We start from the raw sequence: 12,897 nt of genomic DNA on the forward strand, positions 1-12,897 counted from the left end.
CGTAAATAGAGCTGCGATGAACATTTTGGTACATGACTCTTTTTGAATTATGGTTTTCTCAGGGTATAAGCCCAGTAGTGGGATTGCTGGGTCATATGGTAGTTCTATGTGTAGTTTTTTAAGGAACCTCCATACTGTTCTCCATAGTGGCTCTACCAATTCGCATTCCCACCAGCAGTGCAGAAGTGTTCCCTTTTCTCCACACCCTCTCCAGCATTTATTCTTTCCAGATTTTTTGATGATGGCCATTCTGACTGGTGTGAGATGATATCTCATTGTAGTTTTGATTTGCATTTCTCTAATGATTAATGATGTTGAGCATTCTTTCATGTGATTTTTGGCAGTCTGTATATCTTCTTTGGAGAAATGTCTATTCAGACCTAGAGACACATACAGACTGAAAGTAAGGGGATGATATTCTAAGTAATTGTGATTTGGCCCCGAATAGCTGTAGCTTTACCATGATTTCTTCAAAAGAATCTCCACTGGACAAATCTCTCCTAGAGCAAAAAGAACCCTATAATTTGGGACTCCATCTGGTCAGAATTATTCCTCAAAATTCCAACCCAATAGTCAAAATATGAGGACAGAAGAGGATCTAGAATTACATAGAAGGTACCATTCTTCTGAGAAACTACTATAAAGGAAACTAGTATAAAACTCCCAGAGTGCTTTTTTTTTTTTTTTTTTTGTGGTACACGGACCTCTCACTGTTGTGGCCTCTCCCGTTGTGGAGCACAGGCTCCAGACGCGCAGGCTCCGCGGCCATGGCTCGCGGGCCCAGCCACTCTGCAGCATGTGGGATCTTCCCGGACCGGGGCACGAACCCGTGTCCCCTGCATCAGCAGGCGGACTCTCAACCACTGCGCCACCAGGGAAGCCCTCCCAGAGTGCTTTTAAAGCAGCTTTTCGTCTGTATTTTCTCCTCTTTTACTACAGTTGCTTGCAGATGTCTTATTTATGCATAGTACTGTACATTCAAAACCTGAGAGTTACCTTTTACTCCATGCTGTTTTTATATTATATACAACCTTTCATAAAAGATTATGATTTGGAGTTAGGGTGATTTAGGTTTGAATTCTAGCTCTGTTGCTTAAAACAATTATGATCTTGGCAAATCACTTCACCTCTCTGAGACTTGATTTTATCATCTGAAAAACTGAGATAAATAATACCTATCTTATAGAGTTGTTATGAAGATCAAATGAAATAATCACCTCACCTGAGCTAATGTATGTGACTTGCTGAGCATAATACCTGGCAGAAAACAGTGTATGTTTGTGTTTGTGTACATGCACATTGTTCAGCCTTTCTCTCCATTCCCACTAGAGCAGCAGTCCCCAACATTTTTGGCACCAGGGACCAGTTCCAGTTTTGTGGAAGACAGTTTTTCCATGGACAAGGGAGGAAGATGGTTCAGGCGGTCACTCGAGCGATGGGGAGCGATGGGGAGCGGCAGATGAAGCTTCACTCACTCGCCCACCGCTCACCTCCTGCTGTGCGGCCTGCTTCCTAACAGGCCATGGACCTGTCTGCGGCCCAGGGATTGGGGACCCCTTCACTAGAGTACTAATCCAGAAAAATGTAACTTCACATTTCAATTACCACCCAGCTCCTCATTACTTTTCTGGCCTCAACTCTCTTCTGATCAGGTATGTTTTCACCCAGCAGTCATATGAATAACTTCAAAGCACTCCTGCTTATCCCCATCTTCTCCAAACTCCTGTAGTAGATCTCAGTCTGCCTCTATTCTTTTTGCTTTTAATCCTATACTACCTTGCACTTTTATTTAGTTGTTCCCTACTAAATTGTATGCCTCTGTAACGTAAGCTTCTTGTCCTACATTTCTTTTGTCTCTCCATCCCATACCAGGTCTCAGCCTTCTTAGTCATATCATTGGTCATTTGTATGATCATCCTCGATACTTATAAATCTCTTGTGTCACTCTCAAATTACAGAAGCAATTCCTTATAGTTGCCCTAATGGGAACAAAATCTCCCACTCAAGGTGGCATCCAACACATTATTAATGTACAGCAACCCAGATTCAGTAGTGACACAGCCACTGAGTCATACAGTGATTTGGTCAGCACATAGTTCTCACTCAACACACCTTCCAGGTACTAGGGATATGGCCATGCACAGAGAGACAAAGTCCCTGCTCTCACGGAACTTACATTCTCTAGATTATACGTCAAGGTAAGCTTCTTTTGGAAATGGTTTTGGTACTACTTATTCCAAATGTGTGTTCTACAACAGCGGTCCCAACCCCTGGGCTGTGTGGACTGGTAGCAGTCCTCCGGCCTGTTAGGAACCGGGCCCCACAGCAGGAGGTGAGCGGCGGGCGGGGGAGCGAAGCTTCATCTGCCGCTCCCCATCGCTCCCCATTGCTCACAGTACCACCTGAACCATTCCCCACCCCCACACACATCCCCCACCCTGTGGAAAAATTGTCTTCCACAAAACTGGTCCCTGGTGCCAAAAAGATTGGGGACCGCTGTTCTACAAGATGGGAAAGTAAGAGCATGTTACCAGTTTCTAAGGAAGTAAGACTGTTTTGGAATGACATCACTTTTAGAGAACTATTAATCTGTGATGACATTGTAAAGAACCAGAATTAGACTGGCTCTCTACCAACTCAGCTTCCGTGTTAATCATTTTAATTTGATGATATGTGTCTTAGTCAGTTTGGGCTGCTATAACAAATGACCATAGACTGGGTGGCATAACCAACAAGCATTTATTTCTTACACTTCTGGACACTGGAAGTCCAAGATCAGAGTGTCATCACAGTCAGGTTCTGGTGAGAACCCTTCTGAATTACAGACAGCTAATTTCTCATTGTATCTTCACATGGCACAAAAAGCTAGAGTTCTCTGGGGTCTTTTTTTTTTAAAGAGTATTAATTCCATTCGTGAGGTTGGAACCCTCATGACCCCTAATCATCTCCCAAAGGCCCCGCCTCCTAATACCATCACACTGGAGGGTAGGATTTCAACATATGAATTTTGAGGAACACAAATATTCAGTCAATAACAATATGGTTGATCAGTCCCACTCAAAATATCAGCTTTTTGTGGTAAATGATTACAAGGTAGCTCAAAAGTTCAGCTTTAGTATAAAAGAAGATCTAACACTGTAGCCCAGAGGTGATCTCTTCCAGTCATTTTTTAAAAAGCTGATGGAAATTGGCAAAAGCCTCTGTTAGAGAGACTATTACTAATACTGTGGTGATAGTGCTACATATGTCATTTCAGAAAGCAGGTAGAACCACTGATGGTCACTGTGAAACCCCTACCAGTGAGCCAGTTGCCACCTTGTTACTTACAACATGGGCAAGATGCTTACTGTGAAGTCTGTGTCTTTGAAATCAGGTCAACCTTTAGAGACATACTTTTCAGTAGAACGTATTTGACATTGAGTGATCTATCTTTTTAGAGAAGAGTGAAAGTTGAAGCACAAAAAGGCCGTCTACCAGAACAGGAGAAGTGCCTGATGCCTCTGCAAGTCTTTCTTCTTCTTTTATACTGAAGGATGAGATTTCTTTCTTCTTTTTTTTTTTTTTTGTAGTTGTTTCTCAGGACCTTTTAAAAATAAAAATATCTATGGAAGGGAAATTTTATCTCCTAGTGTCTTGGGTTGATCATGACAGACTACTGGGATCAAGACCCTGCCAAGAGATTTTGAGAAGACTCCAAACAGCCTATCTAGTTTACAGATTTGCCACTCTATTGTACAGATGTTCAGAAGCTTGAGGAAAAGGATTGGGTAGGAAAGTAAAAGGATTGGGGAGAATGACAGGAGTAAATGATAATCTTTTGTAAAGGAAGTCATGAAAGGAAGATATTTTTAGTTATGTTGATAGAGTACTAGAAATATCCTAGCAGTGATTCCCTACTCCTGCCCACCAAAATAGAAACTGGCAGTGGTGGCTGATACCATTCATGGTCAGAAAGGAGGTTCCTCTGGTGGGTCATAGACAGAGTTTGTAGAAAACAATTTCAAATTTTCATATCGGGTGATTGATTTGCTATTTGGCTCCATTGAAAGCCTTCCGAGTTGTATGAGTGGCAGTTTTGGATATTCCTATCTATGATACAGTAGCTGGATATATGTAGATTTGATTTAACATAAGGAGAAAAGTAACTAAAGCAAAAACAAAAAAGAAAGAAAAGGCTTAGCCACCTTACCCATTCAGGTAACACAGTAAACAGGTGAAGGAAGTCTTTGTAAGTACAACTTATAGAAATGTGACCAGAGTCTCATATTCTTGTCCCCAGTAGGGCGTTAACCCTGTCTGTCCCATTAATACCCCCACTGGGTGCCATGATAATGAATATCCTAATATATGTAAAAAAAAAAAAACAACCTTGTAGAAACCCCAGGAATCAGGCAGCTAGGTAATTGCAAGAGAAAGCATAGTAAATTGTCTCTGGGGCACCTGATTCCTCGCTGCCTTGCAAGAAGTCAGTGGCGAGCCATTCACTTCTCAAGGAGCCCTCTACTCTGTCTGGCTCATCATGCTCTCAAGTGCCATTTTTTTATCAACCATATGAGAAAGTAGAGTGTTTTCCATACTATCTCCTGAGTCATACTATTTCTCCAGTCTTATGCCAGTCAGGTTTTTCTGGTTCTTATTCATGCACTTCATTTTCCTGAAGCGTGTCTCCCCTTCATTACAGTGGATATGTTTGAGACGTCATGCCTAAATGGATTGCGTTTAGACGCAAGGGGGAATCTCCAAGGATTTAATTTAGGCAATTGCACATGTATAGGAGGAGGCTGAAATTCACGTGAAAGGAATGAGGAGTTTTTCTTCTGCTGCTCAGTTGCCACAGATAAGGGATCATCCCTTTTTCCTTTTGGAGAAGGGGATTGGTTTTAAAAATTAGTTGTAGCATTGTTGGAAATCTGACATGGGCTATAGAGTACTTCCTTGAAACAGACAGAGAAATGGACAAAATATAAAGGGAAATAAAACAATACTACAGGAACTTGAGATAGCAATTCCTCCTCTTCCACCCAAAAACAGATTTATTCTTTGACTTTACCAGAATATACAATTTCCAAACTGTATTAGCAAAATTAAATTCTGTTTAGGTACATATGGAGATTCCATTATTTGGGAACTTTGGAGTAGTATATCATGTACTATAGCAGAAATTCACTATCTGCCTAAGAATCAGTGAGTCTTCCTAACAAAGTATTTTAGATGAGAGTTATTAAGCTCAGGCCCTGGGAACCTGGGAACGTAAATTTTCCAGAGGAAATAATGACACAGAACACACAAGCCAGAGACACCCTGTAGTGAAGCATGGGTTGCTGGTGCCAAAAGGTTAATGATCACATACTTCTTCCTTTATTCCTACCATAATTGTTAAAAGGCATTTTAATGTCTTATGTTGTTATAAGTATCCTTCATTAGTAATATTTGCACACCTTGTGTGACCCCTGGATTTTTTTGAGGCACACACATACACTGAACACATAGTTTCTTTCATCGTCCCTCTCATCACCTCGAATTTTAAACTTGAATATCTTCTGCTCCATACCTATTCTTCTTATCATGACATTGAAAGATGGTTGACTTCAAGTAAGAAATGTTGGAAATTATGTCAAGCGAAACCTGTGTTAATTCTTCCCTTTAGGAATCTGAAGCCAATAACATGATAAAAAGTAGATGTCTCTATAGTGGAGAAAAGGGAGCACAGCAGATTAGATAGATATTCCAGGCTGAAAAAGGATTTCTTGAATGATAATTTAATAGCATTCAAGAACCTGAAACTTTATGAAAATATAACATAAATTTTTCCTTTAAATTTTCTTCTGAAAATTATTTAGTAGCATACATTTTTCTCTCCAATTTCTTATCTTGCAAAACTGGTTATTCTTAAATATATAAATGCCTAGGTTCATTCACAAAAGATATTTTTTTAAAAGCTCTTTCACCCTGAACACAGTAACTACAGCTGCCATCACCCAATCTAAGTTTCCTGACCCCTCACTTCGGGGTCATGCAGCCCCTGACCACCTTCCTATCCTCATCTCTTTCTACTCTCTGTTTCCACCATGTGCTTCGGTCATAATGAACTTCTTTGAGCTCCTCCATTGCATCAGCTTCATTGTCAAGTCCAAAGTTCCTTTGCTTTTATTATTCCCGATGTTTGCACTGCATTCTCTCCTTCTTTCTTACCCCCTCACACATCCATAAAATCTTGAAGATTTTCTGTCACTTTACAGATATTTCTCTGACACCCATTTGATTTGGGGTGCTCCCACAAGAACCAGAATTTATTCCCATCTTAGCACGTCTCACTTTATGTTGCTATTGATACTTTTGTGTTCTCCCTTCTCTGTCCCAGGTGATAAACTGATCTCATTAGAAAAATGTACACAGAATAGGTAGTTTCCCCATTTGACTTATCCTGCCTCAGAATATTTTTTTTTCCAAATTTTAAAAATACTTTATAAACAAGGTCCTACTGTAAAGCACAGAGAACTATATTCAATATCCTATGATAAACCATAATAGAAAAGAATTTTATTTATTTATTTATGGCTGTGTTGGGTCTTCGTTTCTGTGCGAGGGCTTTCTCTAGTTGTGGCAAGCGGGGGCCACTCTTCATCGCGGTGCGCGGGCCTCTCACTACCACGGCCTCTCTTGTTGCGGAGCACAGGCTCCAGACGCGCAGGCTCAGTAGTTGTGGCTCACGGGCCCAGTCACTCCGCGGCATGTGGGGTCTTTCCCAGACCAGGGCGGGAACCCGTGTCCCCTGCATTGGCAGGCAGACTCCCAACCACTGCGCCACCAGGGAAGCCCCAAGAATATATTTTTTAAAAGTATGTATATATGTATAACTGAATCACTTTTGTATTGCTGTATAGCAGTAGTTAATACAACACTGTAAATCAACTATACTTCAATAAATAAAAATACTTTAACCATTGCTCTTAGGTTAAATGCCCCAAATTTTTAGCATTGTCTGCTGGGCTCTACATGAGCTAGATTCTTTCACGTCATCTTCTGCACTCTTCACTTCTACATGTCAGCCCTGCTGGCCTTCTTGTAGTGTTTCCAGGAGTTGACACCATTTTCTGCCTGGGGGAAAGGTTATTTCCACCTCCTCGCAAACATTGTTCCCCGGCCAAGAACACTGTCTACTCCTCACCTCTCCATTTCACGTGGAAAAGTTTGGTTCATCCTCTGATTTCTGGACTTGGCAGAGATACACCACATGTGCTCAGGCTCAGTTAGGTCCTCCCAACATGTTCACAACTGTAGGAAACATTTTGTTTGTAGGATATTTCATAGCCTTAGCTCAGTTACTACTTAGGTAATTATATTTGTAATATATAGCCCCCAACTAGACTGTAAGTTCCAAGGGACAGTGACTATGGCTGTCTTTCTCATGAAACTTTTGCTGTAAATTTATCCAGGGCAGTTTTTAGCATGTGTGGGAACAGTGAATAATGAGGTTAGGAAAATATGCCAGGGTTAGGCAATAATGCAAACGTGGATGTAGGGCCATATCATAAAAGATCCTAATTGCCATGACAGTCAAGATTCATCAAATGTTTATAAGCTGAAATGATCTAATCTGTGTTTTAAAGAATAAATCTGGCAGCAGGTTATATGGCTAATAAGGTAGAGACTGAAATCCAAGAGAGTGATTATAGTAGATTATAAAAAATGACTATACTGTCTTCTGTTCTCATAAGCACATCCTCTTGGCAATGTGACTTTGCCATTCTTCCTATTCCAGGCCTTTAAATTTGAGCTTGACCATGTGACTTGCTTTGACCAATGGGGCATTCAAGTATTGCACACTGGGGTTTGCCTGGGACCTGACTGGGAAAACTGAGGCCACCATGTGAAGTAGCCTTCACTGAAGCAGTGAATTTTAACCTTGTTTTAAATCTACTCTACACAGTTTATATGTATAATACTCCCCCCTACCCCCACCAGTTAGAAGCATCTCTCATTTCAGCAGTGATTCTCAGTGGTGTGTACTGGAATCATGTGGTGGGAGGGGGCATATCTAATTTGACTACAGTTCTCAGGAGATTCCAACATACTCTACGACTACAAAGTGAAAATCACTCTACTAAGTTTCATGGATCAATGAATGAACAGTTTACGCAGCCTGGGGAGCGAACAAGTACCACTAAGAAAGTGACATTTAGCCAGATCTGAAAAGGAAGAATAAGTATTCATCAGATGGAGAAGTGCAGGGAGTATATGTCGAAGAAAATAGTATGTACAAAGGCAAATCTTGTGTCCAAAATGACTGATTTTTAATGGTAATTTCTTTCCTTTCTATACAATTGAACATACACTCTCTAATGTCTAAATCTGGCTGGTAGAGCATTATTTTTAAGTAAATCTATAGAATATACTTTGCAGGGTCAAGAGTTTACAGAGAGGTCATTCAGATAAATTATCATAATTGTCACCTTTCGTCAAAATATTCTTATTATCAGGTAACTGCTTTAAACATTATCAAGTCATTTCCATCTAAATCTCATTCCCTAGAGTAAGTTCCACACAGGTAACAATAGGATTTGTTGATTATTTTACTTGCCTCCATTGTCAGTTTCAGTAACTCTAAAATCATGTTGACTTTATGAAATTTAATCTAACTCTGGTTTTGAGATACCTGTTCATGAGCCTCTCTTGAAAGCATTGATATCAATCAAGATCTAATACCTGATTCTCATATATACAGAATTGTTAGTATTTTCCTTAAAACCCACACATACTCCCTCACAGTAAATAAATTTCTGAATGAAACTATTGCCTAAAAATTCTTCTGTAATTGTTTTCAATGGAGCATGTAGTACACCTTTTCCTCACACATAATAGGTTTAATCTTTAATAGCATCATCTTCAACAAACAGGTGCAAACCCTTGTCTGCCCTCGGGAAAGCCCAGCCAATGAGAAGTTATTCTGGTGATGTAATGCTTGTTAACTATCTCTTGGACATGATTGGGGAAGATGCTCTTCAGAGCATCAAACATGTACTGAATTTAACTCTCACATGACTGAGTTTAGCTCATAAGCCACTTCTGGTACTTCATAAACATGTCTCTTAGGACAGCCTTGAAATAGTTATGCAAAATCCTTAGACTAGAGAATTTCTTTTAAGCATTGGCATCTGTACCCATTGGTATTGGCCAATGATAATTTCTCATCTCTCTTGAGAAGTCACTTCCATATCTTGGTCCTTATGTAAATAGACGAAGAATACATTAACACTAGCCAGCAGCAGAAAAATTTAACATTTCTTTCTCAGATGTAGAACCTAATGAAAATTAAATTAAAAGGAATAGAGATCTTATATTTTTTAAATCAGATTCATCACAACCTGCCTCTCATGACTGTGTACAAACTTCTTCTTCACATCTGCCCAGTTTATTTCAAAGATAAAAATATTTGAAACAAGTATTTATATAACCAGGTGTGTTCACAGTGATGTCATAAACTTCTGCCTAGTGAGTAATTTACAGGGCTCTGTTGATGCAACTAAATGCTTATGAATGTCCAGAGAAGTCCTCGCCCAGGTCAGGTAAAGACTATCACATAGTCTAATTCTATGAAGTGATAGACAGGACAGGATAAATGTGTGTTAGCTTCCACAGTAAAGTATGCAAAACTACAGACACAGAGCTACAAATTTCGGGTAGGTATTATTTCATGCAACAGCTTATTCTCATTCCCTATTCCTCCACCTCAAACCTCACTTTTTGAGCAAAAGAATGCAATAGTAAGCATGTTGTGAAAAACATAATTTGAAAGAGGAGGGTATAATACCGGATCAGTGGTTTATCTGATCTGAATCTCACCCAAAAAAGAAAGCAACTCAAACTGCTCATCCAGGGCTTCCCTGGTGGCACAGTTGTTGAGAGTCCGCTTGCCGATGCAGGGGACGTGGGTTCGTGCCCCGGTCCGGGAGGATCCCGCGTGCCGCGGAGCGGCTGGGCCCGCGGGCCGTGGCCGCTGGGCCTGCGCGTCCGGAGCCTGTGCTCCACAACGGGAGAGGCCACAACAGTGAGAGGCCCGCGTACAGCAAAAAAAAAAAATAAAACAAAAACTGCTCAGCCAGCTGAAATTTGAAGTGCTGGATATAATTCAAAGATGATGAACTAGGAGTACTCACAGTAAAATTGTAGGAAAATTACTATATTAGAACTCCCCCCCCCACTTTCTTCAGCTATTAAAATGAAATAATAATTAAATATTAATTATTAAAATGATGTGTATAAAGTTCGTGGCAAGTAGTCAACTGATAGTGGCTATGGTTACGACTATTTTTCCATATATACATAATTCCAAGCCACTTCATTTTTCAAAGTTGAAAACCAAATTATAGAAAAAATTATGGTATACCCAGAATGGATTCCCAATTTTATCTAACTTTTGATTGTGAAATAAACCATTTTATTTTTCATTGAAGATTTAGTTTGTACTTCTTAATTTGCCATATTATTCAGTAGTATTCTATTTTTATCTATTAATATTTCAAATTTCAAATATTTCTACAAATATATGATTTTACATACTATCAGTGTAAATATCAGTAGTATAGTATATTTCTTCTAGAGATCTGCTGAAATTTTTAAAGGCATTACTTCTCTAATCCTATAGAAAAGGTTCTGGAAGGCATTGTTCATGCCATCAAGTCAGCTTATTGGAAAATGGAAAATGCAGTTTGTCACCATCATGCAAAATGTGTAGTTTGAGAATTTCAGTAAATTAACTTGAACTAAATGGTTTTGATGTTGTTTGTATCTAGTCAAAAGCACTGACACATTCCTGCAAATTGATTTTAGATTTTAAATTTCAAGGGCTATTTAGTTCACATTATCATAATTTACTGAATGCCTCACCTGTGTATGGAGAAGTTCTCAGATTAAAAATGACAACAATAATCACCACGAGACTTAGTTTCTGCCTTCTTGGTGCCCGTGTCTAATTAAAGGAACAGCACAGTGTGGTAAATTCCATAACAGAGTTTGGTATAAAATGACTGGAAACATAGATGGTGGCACTTTTAATTCAATGCTGGAGGGGTGAATTTTTGAGAAAAATGATGGACAGGTAACATTTTATTGGCTTTTAAAGAATAATAAGGAATTTCTTATTTGGATAAGGTAGCAGCGTATTCCAGGTGGAAGGAATAACGAGAGCAAAGGAAGAAAGGAATGATAATTTGTAGCTATTTATGAAATAGCTGTTGACCTAGCCTAGTGTTTCTACAGCATAGAGTACATTGGATAGAAGTATGGCGGGAAAAGGACATGCTTCATGTATAGAGGCACATTTTGGAAAACTAACATGTTACCTTCTAGATCACAGCATTCTCATCTTTTCTTTGTTATATGCCATGAGAAGATTCATTATATACACTAGCTGGATTTTGTGTGTGTGTGATGCCTTCAAGCTTATCTGGAGTTTTCTTCAAGTAAAAGAATATTATTCCTTTGCTTTTCCTATTATTAAAAAATACTGCATTATACCAATACACTTAAAATAAGGTAAATGTAAATTTTACAAACCATATTTCAAGAAGGCAATATAAATTGTACAAAAGTAATGCTTAATTAAGATTTAGGGAACATCTACTGATTTCATTTATGTAGAAGCATATACGAGCAAACTTGTAAAGGCATTACATCTAAATAGCATGTGATTGATAAGGTCAGAGTATGCATTAAAGAAGTATTGTCTATGCTAACTTTGTACTAAAAGAGTTATCTGGGAAAAGTTCATTATTCTTATTCACACGGTGAAACACTAAACCAGTAGGTCAATTCATGGAACCATTCACCTGTAATATTGTGGGTGTGAGAACATTCTTAAATAAAACTTGATAAAAATTCTCTGCCATTTTCTTTGAGTATGTTCACTGAATAAGAAGTCTTCATTCATACCTTAGAACAGGACTATGTGTATTTGCTCAGTTAATTTTAATATGTTTAATGATTTTTATTAGACTTGCAGTGGAATGTATTATCCACATATACGTGATACTGCTTTTATAACAGGACTATTCTAATTTAACGGATGATGTGTGTTGAACTATCTATATCCTGTATCCCCTTTGTGACCAATATCATGTATTTTAGAAGTAGTTAACTGGAATTACATGTAGTTGGATAAATCATGGGTTATAGATTTTCATTATGTAAAACTAACTGAGCTGCGTAGAGATTCATCCTACAGCGTTGGCCTCTTTGTGTTCTTTCTATACACGTTAGATATCATACACAGAAGTGTGTGTGTGTGTGTGTGTGTGTGTGTGTGTGTGTGTGTGTGTGTGAGATAGCCTACTTCATTCTAAAAATGATTTGAGGATGTTAGGGTTATATGTGTAATGCAGAAAAATCCACTGTATTCTGTTAATTAAACAAGGGAGCCATTCGACTGAGATGGCTCTAATGCCCTGGCTGCCTATGTAAGCAAACCAAAATCTGGCTTGGAGATTTTGCCTCAAGGTTACAAAATCAAAACCCAAGGACAACCAATCACAAACAGCCAACTAGGCTTAAAGCTATAACCAATCAATGATTTCCTTGCTTTGCTTCCACCTTTTCTCTGTAGGTCTCTCCTGTCGGTGGAAGCCTTCCTAGCTATACTTCAGGTTTGGCACTGCCCGATTAGACTCCATTTTTGCTCAGATAAACTCTTAAATTTTTTAAATGCTTCAGGTTTAACAGTTCAGTATGTTTAAAAATATGAAATTCTCAGAAAAAAATAAAGAATCCTTTCTGTTTCCTCCATCAGCTGTTAAGAAGAAGGCTAGCTTTATCACTCCAGTTCCAGGAGGCGTGGGACCCATGACAGTGGCAATGCTTCTCAAGAACACCCTTCTGGCAGCTAAAAAAATCATTTACTAG

General features: G+C 38.9%; 1 protein-coding gene across 1 annotated transcript in view; it reads left to right on the forward strand.

Moving 5' to 3' along the window:
* MTHFD2L (methylenetetrahydrofolate dehydrogenase (NADP+ dependent) 2 like) overlaps positions 1-12,897 on the forward strand; it is a gene marked incomplete at its 3' end in the record, with an annotated part of 137,846 nt that extends 124,949 nt beyond the window's left edge. The window contains exon 8 of the mRNA XM_082838301.1: positions 12,785-12,897. Within this exon, the coding sequence (XP_082694427.1) occupies positions 12,785-12,897 (113 nt within the window). The remainder of the gene's footprint in view (positions 1-12,784) is intronic.

Source organism: Leucopleurus acutus, assembly GCF_964270905.1.
Source record: "Leucopleurus acutus genome assembly, chromosome: 4".
Classification (NCBI taxonomy): Eukaryota; Metazoa; Chordata; class Mammalia; order Artiodactyla; family Delphinidae; genus Leucopleurus; species Leucopleurus acutus.